General features: G+C 49.7%; 1 protein-coding gene across 1 annotated transcript in view; it reads right to left on the bottom strand.

Annotated features, from left to right (window-relative positions):
• Positions 1-17441, bottom strand: part of LOC110197878 (uncharacterized) — a 44353-nt gene extending 26912 nt beyond the window's left edge. The window contains 6 exon segments of the mRNA XM_078146061.1: positions 6964-8251; positions 8669-8840; positions 14423-15516; positions 15811-15906; positions 16247-16373; positions 16775-17441. Of these exon segments, the coding sequence (XP_078002187.1) occupies positions 6964-8251; positions 8669-8787 (1407 nt within the window). The 5' untranslated portion in view covers positions 8788-8840; positions 14423-15516; positions 15811-15906; positions 16247-16373; positions 16775-17441.
• Between the last annotated feature and the right edge of the window lie 942 nt (positions 17442-18383).

Here is an 18383-nt window from a genome sequence, read left to right as displayed (position 1 = left end):
CAGGCGCGCGCTCTCTCTCTCTCTCTCTCTCTGTCTCTCTTTCTCTCTCTCTTGTTCAGATGCTCAGAGCTCTCCAGCTCTCTCTCTCTGTCTCTCTCTTTCTCTCTCTCTCTCATTCACATACTCACAGGTGTGCTCTCTCCAGCTCTCTTTCTGTCTCTCTCTCTTTTTCTCTCTCTCTCTCCCTTTCTCTCTCTGTCTCTCTCTCCTTTCAGCTTTCTGTGCTGTCTTCCCCTCCATTAGCATACAGGCTCCTCAAGGGCAGGAACTGTCTTTCTTCTTGTTGGCATTTGTATTCCCAGCACAATTAATCCTTAATAAATGCTTTATCTATCTTTATCTCAGCTGGAGAAGGAAATGGCAAATCCTTCCAGTATCTCTGCCAAGAAAAGCCCAAGTGGCACCACAAAGAGTGGGATGTGAGTAACAACGAATCTCTATCTCACCTTGGTACTCCCTTATTCAAAAGAGGAGACACCTATGTTCAGTTTGGAGAAAGATGCCGATGAACAGTGAAGCCCCCAAGTTCATGACCTATGAAGACATGCGATGGTTGTTCAGCCTGCAGATGAGAAGATTCAGGGGGACATGAGTGTGCCTTCAAGTATTAAAGGGACCGTCTTATCAAAGAAATATTAGATATATTTGGCAGTGAACAAATGTAGGCTAGATGTTAGGAAAGCTTCCTTCAGTTAGCGCAATGTTGGAGTGGCCTGAGCTGGAGGGCCCCGGGCTCTCTCTGGGAGAGAGGTCTGACTAGCCGGCTGTGAGCTGCCTCCAGCTCTAACTGGCCGGCCAAGTTTAGCCTGGAGAAAGCACGTTCAAGGGCTTCCTGAGTTTAAACTCATTTTTCAGTTATTTTTAAAAAGAAATAAACTTAAAAGGGGATGGGGGGGGATAAAGAAAAAAAAGAAGAGGGAGGAGTAGAGGCAGGTTTAATGGGGGTGGAGGCACTTTAGAAAATGCCAACTTAGCTTGGGTGTTTCCTCAAGCTAGTTCTTCCAGGCTGAAGCTCATTCAGCAACCAACAAGCAATCATTAAGCACTAGGCTCCCAAACACAAAGACAAAAGTGAAAATCCCTCCTCAGTGTCTTCCGCTCCATCAGGGGAGAGAACATAAGACATCTATAGGCCAGAACCTTGGAGAGGTAAGCAAGGTGCCAGCAGGGAAGGAGGTGAAGCAGTGAAAGAGCTGAAATAGAAACCATGAATGCAGAGGGCGGGGTGGGGGGAAAGGAGGACAGCCAGTGCAAAGCTACGGAGATGGGAAGTGAAATGAGATAGTAAGGAACAAGAAGGCGGCCAGTGTCACAGGACCATGCAGTACACGAAAGGGAAAAATAAGTAACTTGAGGGTGGGAAGGTGGGAGGAGGCTGCCTATGCAACCTATGCCTATGCCTATGCCTACACTCTGAACACAAAATAGAGTGTTTTATATTTAATCCTGTAGGTGACAGGAATTACTGGAATATATCAGGGGAGCAGAAGGGGTGACCTGGTCATTCCTATGCTTTAGGAACATCACTTTACTGGCCAGAGGATAGCCTAGAAAGGAGAGTATTTAGGCAAGCAAACCCCTGGCAGCTATTGTAATAGTCCAGGTGTCAGGTGATGAGGGCATGTCTGCACCAGGGTGGGGACAGCATCAGAGGAGAGAACAGGCTTATTTGAGAAATGCTGCGGAGGTGAAATGGACCAGAGGTGCTGCCCAGGTGAAATGGATGTGCCTTGGCACCATACTGGATTGGGCTGGGCAGGGGAGGGAACAGGGAGTGAGGAATCCAGGATGACTCCTAGGTTGAGAACATGAGGGACTGGGAACGTGGGGGTACCCGCTACAGTAATAGGGAAGGTAAGGAGACGAGAGGATTTAAGGGGAAAATAAAGAGTGAGTTCTGGATTGACCCTCTCCAGAGCAGCTCAGGCAACTGAAGGAAGTGAGCCCTTCAAGGAAACATGCCACTTGTGATGTAAGAAATCACAGGAGAAAGGACATCAGCCAACCAACCAAAATCCCTTCACTCTTACAGCAAGGCCCAGGTCTTCCTGCTGGATCACTGCCTCGAAGGACCGGCCCCCCCAGCTGGATGAGCCACAGGAGCTCCTCCTCCCTTCAGGTGCTCTTGAGTCCCAGGACCCCATGTAGTCCATCCTTCATAAATGCTTGCTGCTCAACCAACTGACCGACCAACTCTGGCACAATATCAACCCAAACGTGGGAGCCCCCTGCTTGGGGCAGGGTCTCTTCTCCAGAGAAGACTTCCTAGTCAGTCACCAACTCCAGCTCATCTAAATCCTTCTTTTTTTTTCTTTTTTAATGTTTATATATTTATTCCCAGAACATACAAACATTTTTTCGTCTAAATCCTTTTCAAAAGGTGCCCAGAACTGAACCGACCCTCCTAAAGGCGGCTGAACTGCTCCCCCATGTGGCCATCCCTCCAGCAGAAGACAGCCAGCTGCAGAGTCCAGAACCTTGGGGCTCCCAGGGAGCTGTCCACTCACACACATACAGGACCCTCCAATGCCCCCCAGAAATCGTGAGCCCCCAGTGGCAATACCTTCCATTTATGTCTATTTTCTTCAATCTAAGTACATTCATCCAGCACAACTCTCAAGCCTACCAAGAGACTGATTGATGTGGTCATTTGTGAAGTCATTCAAGGACCACCCACTTAGGTCCAGCCTCCCACACTCACTGACTGCCCTATTCACACTTGATGCCACGTGGCAATGATCATTTAGGAGTGAGCACCCAGGAGAGGCTGGAGGACAAAAGAAGGGGGGCTGACCAGAGGGAAGCAGATGAGGCGATAGCTCAGGTGGTTCCCTGGGCTAGCTAGAGGGGACAGAGGAAAAGCACATGCCTCCATGGAGGACAGAGAAGCCCCCAGAGGCTCCCACTCACCTGGAGAGAGCCAGCTGTGGGGAACCCCAGGGCCATGCTTACTCCCAGCAGGCTCGCTGCTCCTGGGGATGGCCAGATAGGTAGAGGAAGCTCAGACCTAGGAAGTGAGAGCAGAGCATAAGAGAGGGGCCCACACCTGCACTCACCCTCCGCCTACCAAAGGGCCATCCTCTCATCCTCTACTTCCCAGCGTGCTGGGCTCAGCACACACTGGTACCCTGGCAAGCTCACACATGAGCACACACTCACATGCACATGTCCTCACACAGGTTCACAACCTCACAAAGACATATACTTGCATGCACGTTTGACCAAGTACATGAGTCCTCAGACACAAAGGGTCACATTCACATGTGCAACCATGTGGGCGTACTGATATGCACACATCCTCACACAGGCTCCCACACCACCATCTACTCACACATATACATGTATACTCAAACACGCACAGGGTTCAAGCACATCCTCACATGAAAGCATCCTCATACACAGCCTCATATACACATACACACATGCATCTGCACAACACGTGTGCACTGACTTGCACACCTGTGGGCATACATGCACTGACACACACGAATCCTCACACTGGCTCCCACTCTCCTCTACTTGTGTGTGTCTGTGTGTGTGTGTGTGTGTGTACTACACATGCACAGGCTCACTCTCACAGCCTCACAGCACATTTGTTCTCCATTTTTTTCATTTCATGCAGCACCTTCAACACAAATCCAGACTGTGGAAAGTACGGAAGGAAGGCGGAGATAAAAGTGAAACTTGCCCTGCCCTCAGGTAGCAGACAGTCTGAACCAGGAGGGGCAGAAGGCCAGCCATAAGCAAAACCAACCACCAAATGTCTCCTGTCTCCAGTCTCTAGGAGGACCCCTTGGGCTGCCTATACCTCCCATTCACACCTTCACCCACTCCTGCATATCCACAGAATAGGGACCCACTGAATCTCCCCTTCTCTGAGGACAGGGTAGCATGCTGGGCTCTGAAGTGAAAGAAGGGAGGGATGGAGGGAGGGAGAGAGAGAGGAGGGAAGAAGAGATGGCAAAAAAAACAGAGAGGAGGAAAAAAAAGAGGAAAAAGAAGGGAAGGAGGGAGGAAAGAAAATAAAGAGGAAGGAAGGAAAGGGAGAAAAAGGAAGACAAAAAAGAAGGGAAGAAAGGATAAAAGGAAGGGAGAGAGGGAGAAAGGAAAAAGAAGGAAAAAAGAGGAAGAAATAAGAGGAAAAACAAGGGAAGAAGTAAAGAGGACAAAGAAAGAGGAAAGAAGGAAATGAGGAAAAAGGAAGAAAAGGAAGAAAAGAAAGAAAGGATAAAGAGGAAGAGAGGAAGGGAGGAAGGCAGGAAGGGAGGGAGGGAGGAGAGAAAGAAGGGAAAGAGGGAGGAAGGAAAGAGAGGAAAAAGAAGGGAGGAAGGAGAGGATAAAGTAAGAAGGGAGAGGAAAAGGGAGAAAGAAGAAAAAGAAGAGAGGAAGACAAGAAAGGATAAAAGAGGGAGGAGGGAAGGAAGGGAGGAAGGGAGGAAGGCCAGAGCCAGGGCCCCGGCCCCCGTGCCCACCCCTGACCTAGGCCAGGCTTGAGGGAGCCCAGGGAAGTGACAGCCAGCATCAGCAGCAACAGAAGCTAGGCGGAAGCGGAAGTGACGTCACACCATTCCCACTTCCTTCCCCATCTTTAGGCCAATCTGGGAAATGTAGTTCAGGGCCCCGGCCACAAGGGTGTGCATGCCCAGAGAAGAGCCAGGGATGGCAGAGAAGTGGGGGCCCAGAGGGGGCGTGCAGATTCCCCAAAGTGAGGAGTAGCCCTGACTAGCCCTCCCTACACCACCCCTTCCCAAAGTCAAGCGCTTAGGAAGTAACAAGCATTTATGGAGCGCCTACTGGGTGCCAGATATGGAGATGTTCTCATCATCATTTAAGGCCACATTTATTAAAAGCCAGCTGTTTACACATGTCTACACCTGACATGCAGGGGGCAAGTGCACAATTGGAGTTGGCCTAGGAAAAGCCAACAGCCTGAGATCCTGGTTTCGAAGGCCCAACGGCATCAGCCAGTCAACAAGAGTTTATTTAGTACCCAAGAATAGTCTGGAATTAGGCTGGGCACACACAGCAGAAAAGGGGGAGGGGATGGGGCACTGTAGACACAGCCCCCTCAGTCCAAGCTGGTGGGGCAACAAGCATTTGTTAAGCACCGGGGACATGGCAAGCAAAGTGCTAACAACAAAAATGGTTTGACAGAGGGCTGGGCTGAGAGGCTGGCAGGGGTGAGGAGGGCACACTGCACCCAGTCCAAACTGGGAGGACAGGTGGCACCTGCAAAGCACGTGGAGAACAATATGGAATCTGGCACCAAGGACAGAGAAGGGAGGAGTGAGAATTGTAGAGAAAGCTGCTCCTCCCCCTGGCCCAGGCTGGCCCCTTCGGTAGCTCATAGGCAGACCCTGAAGGTCCCTGTGTGGAAGCACTCCAGATTGGCTCTGAAGTACCAGGTAGCTCTATGAAGAAGTGGTTTGGAAGAAGGGACTGGAGAGGACATGCACTAGAGGGGTGGTCTGGCACTGAGGGCACAGCACGCATGCACAGAAAACCACAGGATGGAGGAACAAGCGAACCTAAGCCAATCTTGAACCAAGCATTGCCCCATCCCGGGGATGACAAGGTCAGGTATCCACGGGCACGCTATGGTGATGCTGACCTGCTGGAGCTCACAGCGAAGCCAGAGCTGTCTCTAACACAATCATCGTCTGCTTACACTGAACCTCTGGGGACAGAAGGCAGGCCCCCAAGGGTCCTTAATGCAGTGGAGACAGGACAAGGAGACACTGAAGACAAGAGAAAGACCAGTCAGGGAGGGAAAGAGGGGGACAGAACCAAGAGGGAAAGGTGCTATGAAGACAAGGCAGGAGAAAATACCCAAGAAGGGAGGAGTGGAGAGCATGAAATACTTCATGTAAAAATGAGAGAAGGGAGTAAGTAATTTTTCAAGTCAGTCTATTTGGCAATTACAAGGTCCCTAGTGACTTCTGAGAAGGCAGTTTCAGCGCTAATAACAGCACAATAGGTCACATTGATAACCTATGCTATCTCACTGGACCCTCCTAACAACTCTCTAGTGTAGAAACTATTATTGTTCCCATGTCACATGTGAGGAAACTGAGACTGAAAGAGGTTAAAGAGCTTGCTCATGGTTACAAAAGAAGTGTCTGGAACAGGATTCGAACTTGAGTCTTCCTGACTTAAGGTCCAGCATTTAATCTACAACTTCACCTAGCTGCCTCAGACTGTGCAGAGGGATGGCTGGGACAGAACTGGGGCAAAGAATCATGGCTGCAGGGCTGGAAGAGACTTCCAATGCCACCTTCTCCAGTCCTAGTCATCATGTTACAGAAGAAGACGCTGAGGCCCAGTTGGAATGGCTTGGCCAACATCAGACTGGTAGTCATCCCCAAAGATGGGATTCGAACCAGCATCCTTTAACTCCAGCCCCGGCCCTTTCCATTGTACCCCTCTGACTCTGTGTTAAGGACATGGTGAATGATGAGGTGCTGGAAGAATTGGGTGTGGCCAGTGTTTTTCCAAGAACTTTGGCAGTGAAAGGAGAAGATGGGCTGGTAATGGTTGTGCAAAGGGTCAAGGCAGTGTGAAGTACTTTTTTTTTAAGTATGAGAGAGACTTTAGCATATGTGAAGGCAATTGTGAAGACTCCAAAGGAAAACAGGTGATGAGGGGTGGAGCAGGCTGGAGGAGGTGGGAGGTATTAGCCCAACTGAGAAAAGCTGGGTAATGCTGAGTACTGAAGGAACTGGCGAGAACACGCTTCTGTCCAATCTCAGGGTTCTCAGTCATCACTAAGTGTGTATGGGTGGGAGGGTGGGAGTCCAAGAGGTGATGCAAGGAGCTCAGGAGCAGTCAGTGTGTGGCAAAGCAAGAAAAGGCTCCTTGCTTAATCCCTAGGGTTTGCCTTCTGTTGGAATTCTCTCCTTTTCAGTCAAGTCTATGCTCTGACCAATATCCTTCTCACATTCATGATATTCAGGAGGATGGAGCTTCATAGGGTTTCCCTTCAGTGTGAGTTGTCTGATGTCGAGTGAGCTGTGTACTCTGGCGAAAGGATTTTCCACACTCACTACATTCAAATGGCTTCTCTCCAGTGTGAATCCTGTGATGGGAAATAAGGGAAGAGCTGTGGTTAAAGGCCTTCCCACACTCATTACATGCAAAAGGCTTCTCTCCAGTAGGAATATTCTGATGTTCAATAAGCTCTGCCCTCTGGTGGAAGGCTTTTTCACACTCATTACATTCATAAGGTTTCTCTCCAGTGTGGATACTCCGATGCCAAGTGAGCTGTTTGCACCAACGGAAGGCCTTCCCACATTCATGACATTCATAAGGTTTCTCTCCAGTATGGATCCTATGATGGGAAATCAGGGAAGAGTTGCATGTGAAGGACTTCCCACACTCACTGCATATATAAGGTTTCTCTCCAGTGTGAGTTCTCTGATGTGCAGTCAGCTGTTTGCTTAGGCGAAAGGCCTTGCCACATTCGTTACATTCATACGGCTTCTCTCCACTATGAATCCTATGATGGGAAGTGAGGGATGAGCTTCGGTTAAAGGTCTTCCCACATGCATTACTTTCATAAGCTTTCTCTCCGGCAAAACTACTCCAATGAGGAGCAAGCTCTGTTCTCTGGCTGACAGTCTCCTCAAATTCATGATATTCATACAGCTTTTCTCTGGCATGAATACTTTGATGTCGGGTAAGCTGTTTGCACCAGCGGAAGGCCTTCCCACATTCATGACATTCGTAGGGTTTCTTTCCAGTATGAATATTCCAATGTCGGGTAAGCTGAATGCTCAGGCGGAAAGCCTTCCCACATTCAACACATCCATAAGGTTTCTCTCCAGTATGAATTCTCTGACGTCCAGTAAGCTGTTTTCTCAAGCGGAAAGCCTTTCCACATTCATGACACTTATAAGGTTTCTCTCCAGTATGAATTGTCTGATGGGAAATAAGGGATGAGCTGCGGGTAAAGGCCTTTCCACATTCATTACACTTATGTGGTTTTTCTCCAGTGTGAACACTCTGATGTTAAGTAAGTTCTGTTCTCTGAAGGAAGGTCTTCCCACATGCATTACATTCATAAGGCTTTTTCTCTCCAGTGTGAACTGTCTGATGTCGAATAAGCTGTTTGTTTAGGCAAAATGCTTTCCCACAATCACATCCAAATGGTTTCTCTCCAGTATGGATCCTATGATGGGAAGTAAGAGATGAACTGCGTGTGAAGGCCTTCCCACAATCACTGCATTCATATAGTTTTGTGCTAGTGTGAATCCTGTAATAGGACATAAGGGATGAGCTGCAGTTGTAGGCCTTCCCATGGTTTTTATGTTCACATGATTTCTCTCCAAGATGGGTTCCCAGATGTTTAATAAGTTGCATACTCTGGGAAAAGGTCTCACACTCATTATATTTCTGGGGTTTGGCTCCAGTGTGAACTGCCTGAGGGAGGATAATGGTTGAGCTATTGTTAAGGGCTTTCCCACATTCATTAAACTGAGAAATGATCTTCTTGGAACAGCTTCTATTCCAGAGACTGGGTTCGGAATACAGACTGAAGCTCCTTCTCTGTGCATTACATACTCTCTGCTGTGGAAAAAGGACAGGCCCTAGACCAGCCCTTCTATCATATTCCCTATGTTCATACCCACCCACTTTATCAGAAGTGTTTCTTTGGGTGACCTTGACTTACTGAGAATATTTGTCCTCAATGACATACAGCTTCTCTAAGTCAACACCACATTCCCAGGCTTCTCTTAGGTTGGAGACAAAGAAATCATTCCATGAGAGTCTCTCCAGGGACTGTTCCATAGAAGTGCCCTGCTTGGGAACTGGCTCCTTGGTTTCAAGGCTAGTAACCCAACCTGAAAGAAATTTTAAAAAATATGAATAGTTCCTGTAGCCACTTGCTATAAATTTTAAGGGGGGGGGGCAGAAGGGAGGAAGAGAGAGAGAGAGAGAGAGAGAGAGAGAGAGAGAGAGAGAGAGAGAGAAAACACAAACACTGATGATACAAATTCAAGTGAGCACTTGCTGACTACAAACACACCCACATCTCCACCATCCTCAAAAACACCTTGCTTGATGCATCCAGCCCACTAGCTAGCATACTGTATCTTCCCTCCCTTTTATGACTAAACTCCTTGAGAAGGCTGTCTACAAACTTGTCCTTCCACTGAAACTGCTCTCTCCCAAGTTATGAATGGTCTCTGGCTTGCCAAATCCAATGGCCTGTTCTCAGTCCTCACCATTCTTGACCTCTCTGCAGCTGCTGACATTCCTGATCAACCTCTCCTCCTTCATACTCTTCTCTCTGTATTTTTGGGATGCTATTCTCTCTTCGCTCTTCTGCTAACTATTCCTCTGTCTCCAGTGCAAGATCTTCACGCTATGTAACCATGAGTAACCCCCATGGCTCTGTCCAGGATCCCTTCTTCCCTTCTACGTGATTTTGCTTGGTGATCTCATCAGCTCCCACAGATTCAATTATCATCTCTAAGAAAATGATTCTCAGATCTATTTGTCCAGCCCTAAACTTTCTGACCTCCAGTTGCTTATCTCCATTAGACATCTCAAACTAGAAGCCCAGGAGACATCTTGAACTCATCATGTCCAAAACTGAACACATTATCTTCCCCCCAGACCTTACCTTCTTCCTGTAAAGGACATCACCAGCCTCCCAGTCAACCAGGGTCCAATCCTAGGTGTCATCCTCAACTCCTCACTTTCTCTCATCTCCAATACTCAATTAGTTGATAAGTTCTATTGTTTCTACCTGGGTAGCAATTCAGATATATGTCCCTTCTCTGACATCGCTGCCACCCTGCAGCAGGTCCTCATCCCCTCATACCACGATTATTGTAATAGCCTACTCAATAAACTCCAGGGCCTCCTTATCACCTCCAGAATCAAATATGAAGTCCTCTACCTAGCATTCAAATCCCTTCCTAACCTACACCCCTCAACCTTTCCAGCCTTCTCCAGGTGACACTGGCCTCCTGGCTTCTCCACAAACACTACTCCATCTCCTGACTGTCCACCATGCCTAGAACGCACTCACGCCTTCACTTCAAATACTGACCTCCTTGGTTTCCTTCAAATCCCTGCTAAAATCCCACCTTCTACAGGAAGTGTTCCCCAACCCCTCTTCACTCTAGTTCCTTTCCTCTGTTGATTATCTAGTTAATTTTATCTATAGTTTGTTTGTACACGGCAGTTTGCTTGTTGTTTCCCCCATTAGGCTGTGAGGTCCTGAAAGGAAGGGACTGTTTTCTGTCTTTCTTTGTATCCCCGGCATTTAGCACACAGTAGGTACTTAATATATGCTTGACTTAAATTAAGAGTTGCTGACCTCAAGGAGCTGACATTTTAATGAGAGAGGGCAATACATGGAGGTAGCTAGAAGGGAGTTGGGGGAGCAAATAAAAATCCTACCCCACCTGACACTGCACAGCAACTTACAGTTCATCAAAAGCTTTCACATCAATCCCCACAACAATTTCACAAAGTAGGGAGACTGGTTATTCCACTTTCCAAATGAGGAAATCAAGGCTCATGGTGATACAATGACTTACCCAAGGAAACACATCCAAGAGGCAGAAACAGGACCTGAACTGGCCTTCTTAACTACCCTTTCCCTCTTTGATGACCATCCTGTGGGGCCATGCTAGACTATGTCTACACCGAGTGGGCATTTGGGCTACACTGCTCCTCAGAGGACAAGCACAGTGTAATGGGGCTGGGGAGCCCTTTGTCTTCTCCACACACACCCCACACCCCTCTTCTGTATGCTCTCAGGACATAGGCAGCTCAGTGCCATGGCGAACTGAAGAATGCTAGATGTGGATTCATAAAGACCACCATTCAAATCAGACACTGAGCCCCAAGGTTAGAAAGAAAAAGAGAAGTCCCCGCCCTCAAGCAGAAAACCTTCTATTTTGGGGGGTAGGGAGATATAACACGCTTATATAAGCATAGACAAGATTATCAGAGGCTGAGGGACAATCAGGGATGGCTAATGTAGGAGGAGATGGTGCTTGAGCTAAATTCTGAAGGAAACAAACTGTGCAGCAGAATTGAGAAGGGAACACATTCTAGGCTTGGGGGACAGATCATACAGAAGCATGGAGCTGGGAAAGGCAGTGCCATGTAATAGGCAAAATGTCAATCTGACTGGGTCTTAAAGTCCATGAATACCTAAAAGGCCATGAAACATAGGACGGGGCCAAGCTGTGAAGAGTTTAAAATGCCAAGTAGAAGCACTGCTGCTTGATCCTAGAGGTAACAGGGGGCCACTGGAGTTTGCTGAATAACAGAATAACAGTAATAACTAGATGGAGAGAAGACAGGAACCTGCAGTGGCAGTTTCAGAGGAGAGAATGCAGCATATCGGAGAAAGGTTGTGGAGGGGAAATCTGTGAGAGACGATGCAAAGATGAAAGTGAGGAGAGATAAAGACATCCAAAAGAGAGGGAAAGGGCCTATCTGTACAAAAATAATTATAGCAGCTCTTTTTGTAGTGGTTAAGAATTGGAAAATGAAGGGGATGCCCATCCAATGGGGAATGGATAAACAAGCCATGGGATATGATTGTGATGGGATATTATTGTGCTATAAGAAATGACAAGCAGAGTGACTTAAGAAAAATCTGGAAAGACTTACATGAACTGATGCAAAGTCAAGTGAGCTGAACCAGAACATTGTACACAGTAACAGCAATATTGCAATAATAATTAACTGTGAATGACTGAGCTATTCTCAACATTACATTGATCTGAGACAATCCCAAAGGACTAATGATGAAACGTGCCATCCAACTCCAGAGGAAGAACTGACACTGTTTGAATAGAGACTAAAGCATGCCTTTCATCCTTTTCCTTTTACTGAAATCTTCTAGTACAAAATGACTAACATAAACATTTCACGTGATTGCACATGTATAACGTATATCTGATTGCTTACCCTCTCAGTGAGGTGAGTGGATAGATAGAATTTGGAACTCAAAACTTTAAAAAAAAGTTTAAAAATCATTGTAACATGTAATTATGGAAATACACACATATATGGTCAGGGTTAGGGTTAGAAACAAATCTAGGGTTAGGGTTAGGGTTAGGGTTAGAGGAGAGAAATTGTAGAGGTAAAATCTATGAGAGAAGATGTAAAGGTGAAAGTGACAAGAGATGCTGGGGAAGTGAAATCTATGAGATAACACAAAAGGGAAAGTGAAAGGCCTTGGCACTGTATTGAATCTGGGGGTGAAAGACAGGAGAGTCCAGGATGACTCCTAGACCATGAACTTGAGCGACTAGAAGGAAGGTGGTGCCCAAAATTTTGGTAGAGGTGTGGCTGGGGTGTGCTGGGGGAGGGGAGCTTTAGGAGGCAATATAATGAACTCATAGACTAAGATAGTCATAAATGATATATATCATAAAATTAATGAGTCAGAGAGGTAGGAGAACCAGCAAAAAAAAAAATCACATCACAAATACTTAGAAAGCAAGTATTGAGAAAAGGGTGATGGACAGTGCACAAGGCTGCAGTGAGGCCAAGAAGGAGGACTGAGAAAAGGAGACTAGATTGGAGAATTAGGAGATCATGGGTAACTTTGAAGAGAGCAGACTGGCAGAAAAAGCAGTGATTATGTACTTCCTATGTGCCAGGTGCTGTGCTAACAGGTGACGCTAGGCAGCCTCGGCCTCTCAGAGCTTCCATCCTAACAGGGAGAGACAACATACGTGGGCAGTGGTGTCCAGGGAAGGAGGCTCAGGATTGAAGAATGACAGGGATGGGGAGTAGAGGAAGGGGCTGACATGCCCTGTCTAGTCACAGTGGAAGCTGGGGGCGGGGGGAAGGTGGTGGAAGGAGAACCAGAGGGGAGGGAACAGTTAAGGAATATAGGTGAGAAAGAAAGGAAGATCATATCTAGTCAGGTTGTAGGGTCTTGTACCTTAAGGCTGAGATGTGGGGGCCATGTTGGAAGGCAGCAGGGAAGGAATGGAATGGAATAAACATTTGTTAGGCACCTACTATGCACCAGGCAATGGGCTAAGCACTTTACAAATATTATCTCATCTGGTCCTTGTAACAACCCAGGGAGGGAGGTGCTATTACGATCTCCATTTCACAACTGAAGAAACTTAGGCACACAGAGGTTAAGTGACTTGCCCAGGGTCACATAGCTAGTAAGTGTCTGAGGCCAGATTTGAACTCGAGTCTTTCTGACTCCAGGCCTCATGCTGTAGACACTGAAGCACCCCCTACCCCTTTCTGGGAAGGAACCAGTTGACAGGGAGAGACTGTAGATTGGGGGTGGGATGATTGAGGAGAAGATGAAAGTGGATGGGATTGAGTAAACACGTAGAAGGGCTGAACTTGGCAAGAAGGGTCTTCACTAAAGAGCCAAGGGGGAAGGGAGGGAGATCGGGTGTGTCTGCCAAGGCTCTGTTGCATGCCGGGAAACCATCCTCCCTGCTCCGGTCTTCCTTGCCTCCCCTGACAGTCTACAAGTATTCCCATTTGGCCAAACTCCAATTTCTGTGGAACCACCCACCCCCCCACCTGGCTGACATCCCAAGGAGAGGTCTGATAACCCAGCCAACTGGACACAAGCCCGCAAGAAGAGCCTGGCTCTCCACACACTCAATTCCCTCCTCTCTAGCTAAGGACCCTAACCATGATAACCCACAATGGGAAGAGGCCTGATCTGGGATCCTCTGATTTATTTTCTCTGCTAGGAGATCAATCTTTCTGCAGAAGATGAAGACAAGTAGGAAGAGAGGGAGGGAGCAGGGCTCGCTTCCCCACCCCCAGGGGTGTCCAAGAGATCATGGAAAAGGGGAGAGGTGCCTCAGGAATGGGGAGCAGCCAGCACTCAAGTGAAGCATGTGAGGATGAAGGCCCCCCTTCTTGGCAGAGGACCAGGCTAGAGTTGGCCTGAACCCTTCAAGGACAAGTTAGAAAGAGGTATGCAGTGAAATGCCCCAGGGATCCATGGTTGGCCCTGTGGCCTCAGACCTCATCCAGGCCCTTACTAGAGGTATGCTCACCTGCCCACAACACAACGCTGGAGGAAGCAGCAGTCCCTTGTCATTAATCCTGTCTCAGCCTGCCTTCACCACTGCCAGAGGCAGCCCCTGTTGTCCCAACATCAGCATCCCCTGGGAGATGCACTCCCAGAGGCTTTTACAACACAGGATGTCATTCGCTCCTTGCAACCACCCCAGGAAGGAGGTGCCACGATTATCCCCATTTGACAAGGGAGGAAACTGAGGCAGAGAAAAGTGAAGTGACTTGAAGCAAGATCTGAACTCAAGTCTTCCTGGCTCCATCCACTGCGCCCCCAGCTGCTTCTACCCCTGTAGGCCAAGCAGAATGAGGCTGAACCCACTGAGCCATGAATGAAGCCCTCTGGAGGAGCCCTGCCCTGGCCTTCCCCTCCCCCACTGACCTGTGCTTTTGTCCCAGGCTCCTCAGCACTGACTCCGTTCCTTGCACGCAGCAGGTGCCAAGTAGAGATATTTGTTTAAGCTAAAATAAATACACTTAAAAAGAAAAGAAAGTAGGGAACAAAATCGGTAATCTTCAGTTCTGCTCCCTGACGCAGCCTCCCAGGTCACCCCAGCATGTCGGCCGCCCTCCTCTGGGCGCTCTGCAGCTGGCCTGTGGGCTCCACAGCTGACCACCACACCCCGGAGCAGGCCTGACGAGGGCAGAGCTCAACAGGACTCTCCCCTTGCCACTCCTGGAAGCTGGGCCCCATTCCACGGGGCCCAAGGTCACCTGAGTCCTCCCCCAAAGCTGCCTCCAAATTACTTTTTGGGCCACTGAATCCTCTGGCTCTTTCTCCAAACAACCACTGTCCATCTTCACTTCCCACACCTATCTATGGCTTTATCCAAGTCATGCATGGAATTGCTCAACAGCCTAGGGCCCAAACTCAGATCCTAGGGGCCCTGTCCTGGAGGCCTCCTGGCACGCTGATGTAGAACCTCCCCACCACTCCAAAGATTCAGCCATCAGAGCACTTTCATATTTGCAAAGTGCTGTGCAAATATGTCTCCTGATCCTCACTGCCACCTGGGGAGAGACAGACAAGAGGGGAAGTGACTTGCCCAGGGTCACCCAGACTAGATGGGAACTCATTTGGAGAAATAAAAAGGAAAGGAAAGAAAAATATGCTGCCAATATTTCTGCCAAGAACTGAGCCATCTGCATTGAAGGTGCCTTGAGTCCATCTCCAGAAGACAAATGTCCAAAAACGGACACAAGTTATGAGGAATTCCAGCCTAAGGAATGACCGGATGGGCACTGAATGTCGGCTCTATGGGGATGCGCAGGGGGGGAGGGGGCCCCCACAGCAAGACTGACCCTCCCCTTGGAGCCGGCCCAAGCCCACCCACTTGCCAAAGGCTGCCCACGACCAAGGCACCAAGCTTTCAGAACTGCCCGAAGCTATGAGTCTGGGAAGGTGGGAGGAAAGCAGAGGAGTCCACCGGGGAAGACCACTGCAGGCCAGCGGGTCCACGGAAAGCGGGCAGATGCCTGGCAGTAAGAGAAGAAAAAGGAAGAATGGAGCATAGGGGGCCAGCAGAAAAGACCCCCACCTGAGGACAGACAGCTGCCCTGCCCTTAGCCTGTGTGCACCTGGAGTGAGCTTTGGTTTAACTGCACACCTGCACACTCACTCACTCTGCGTTCATTCCTTCATTCATAGGCGAGGGTGCCGCCAGCCTAGCTGAGCTACAGGAGTGGGGAGAAGAGAATGCCAGGACAGCTCCTCGTCCACCATGGGGAAGACCAGCCTCCCTCGTCTGCCCACCCAGCTCTCACACTCACCTGCAGAGCTGCTCCACGCACCTTCTCCTTTGGGAGTTCAAGGGGCTTCGCCTCCCTCCAACTGGTCCGTCACACTGGGCTGGGAAGCAGCAAGTCCTAGTGATGGGAAATGGGAGAGTCCTGGGGATGGCAACTCACCTCGGGTCCAGCCTAGCCCCTCTCGCTGGGACAAGGTGGCAGGCTCGGGGGGCCCAGGAGAGCCCCACTGGCTCCTGTCCTACCTCCAGGGAGCTGCCCAGGGACTTTCAGGGACAATCTGGTACCCAAGGGAACAGGAGGGAGGGGGGACCCACATTCGGGAAGGGGGCCAGAAAAACCCTTCCCCTTGGAAACAAGGCAGTCCCAGCAGGGCCCTGGTGACTGTGTCCTCAACCAAGGCCCCTGCCCTCCTTCCAAGGGGCAATGTTTGGGTCCCAGGGCAGCCTGGGGTCCTCACCCAGGCAGACCATGTTCCTGTAATTCTCCAGCATCACCTCACAGTAGAGAGCCTTCTGGGAGGGGTCTAGATGCCCCCACTCCTCATGGCTGAAAGTCACAGCCACATCCCTGAAGGTCACCAATCCCTGAAACATCAAATGCTTTTGTCTGGACTGACCTGTTGGCCCGAGGTCCAGAGGAGGGAGAGGGTCCTTCCAGATGACCCATTCAGTCTTATTTGAGAAGAATTAAGTGCCCCTGTTTGGTCTAAAACATAAGACGATGACCAGAGACACCAAGGCAGTTTCATGGGGTCCTGCTGTTGGGGAGCCAGGGACCCAGGGCCTTGGTCCCCTCATCTGGGCCTCCACCCTAACTCCCTCCTGAGCCAATAAGGCAGTGCTGCCCCCATTACCGGTGGGGAGAGGGAACCTTAGCTCCCTGGACTCTCCGAGTCCATCCCCTGTGGTCCAGAGCTGACCAAGGAGGGAAAATGCCTACAGGGGGAGGTCAGGGGTCACTCAGGTACCAGGAAAATCCCACTTACCTGAAGGGCTCTAGGGGTCAGAGGCCAAGGAGCCATTGCAGCTGCAGAGGGGCCCAGCGGGAGAAGGGGGAGGAAAGATTGGAGGGAGAAGGAATGAGGGAGGAGGGCAGAAGAGTGACAGAGGAGGAGGAGGGAGGAATGGGGAAGACGGACAAGAGGAAGGGGAGGAGGGATGAGAAAGGAGGAGGGAAGAAGGATGAGAGGGGAGGATGGAAGGGGGGGAAAGGAGGAGGTACAAGGAGGGGGGGAGGGATGAAAAGGAAAAGGAGGGATGAGAGGGGAGGAGGGAGGAGGAATGAGAGTAAGCAGGACGGAGGAGGAGGAAGAAGAGTGGCAGGGAGGCCAGAGAAGCTAGAGCTGGAGGAGAAAAGGGAAAACAGGTGAGCACGAGCCGTGGCTGGAGGTGATGGGGTACGGAGAAAGGTTTGATCCAGAAATCCCTGGGCTTCGGTGGAAGAACTGGGATGAAGGCAGCACATATGGACATCCTACTGTATACACAGGAGATGGAAAGATCACCCAGACACGGAGGAAAGTGAGGAGGAGGCCAGAGGTCAGAGCTCACAGCTTCTCTTCGGGTGGGGGGGCCCTCTCACCTCCCGAGCCGGCGTACTCCAGGTACTGGAAGTGACGTCTGCCTTTCCCCGAAGCCCGCCCCCCAGGCTCGCTCTGCCCAGGCCTCACCCCTCACGTTTACGTCACCAGCTGCCTGCTTGTTGCCATGGAAAAGGGATGGGGGGGAGGGGAATGCCCATGCTAGGTCTTGGGTCAGAGGGGCAAAGGAATGTGCCTTTATTAAGCGCCTACTGTGTGCCAGGCACTGGACTAAAGGCTTTACAGTTATTACTTCATTCGAGCCTCACAACAACCCCAGAAGGGAGGTGGTGTTATGAGCCCCATTTTATGTGAGCAAACTGAGGGAGATAGAGGGGAAGTGACTTGCCTAGGGTCACACAATTAGGAAGAGTCTGAGGCTAGATTTGAACTGGAGTATTCCTGGTTCCAGGCCCTGCCCACTTCCTAGCTGGTAGTCTCACCAACCTCTCAGTTTTCTCATCTGTAAAATGGAGATCATAACGCCACAAGGGTTGCTGTGAGGGTTGAATGTGAGAATATTTGTAAAGCACTTAGTCTAGCGCCCGGCACACAGTAGGTGCTTAATGCCTCCTCCCCTCCCCTTAATGAGGGGATCACCACAGCAGGACTGTCGTCGGGGGCTGCTGTTGGTCCCATTTCACAGAGAACATTGAAACACAGGGACGGGCCTTCCAGCCTGGACTCCAGCACACATTCCCCTACATCACTGCCACTCTCCCCTCATCCTCCGCTTGCTGGTGCCTTGGTGGGTTCCAACCACCAGGCTCACCTGACTCCTTTTCTTCCCCTCTGCCCTTATTCAAACAGTGAGAGGCCATTGCTTGGCAACTCACCCATCCATCTGTACTCGCTCAAGCCTTATTCCTGGGTTGTCCACCCAAGTCAAGACTGAATTTGGATTAAAGTCAGCCACCCCTGGTGCCCAAGGGCTCAGGGCAAACCCCACCCTTATTCTCTTCCATCCTCTGCCTTCTTGAGCTACCCATGACGGTCACTCCCTGCCCTGGAGATG

Source organism: Phascolarctos cinereus, unplaced genomic scaffold (assembly GCF_003287225.1).
Source record: "Phascolarctos cinereus isolate Bilbo 61053 unplaced genomic scaffold, phaCin_HiC Scaffold_726;HRSCAF=1367, whole genome shotgun sequence".
NCBI lineage: Eukaryota > Metazoa > Chordata > Mammalia > Diprotodontia > Phascolarctidae > Phascolarctos > Phascolarctos cinereus.
The sequence above is the reverse complement of the archived record's forward strand: the minus strand, read 5'-3'. Positions and strand labels throughout refer to the sequence as shown.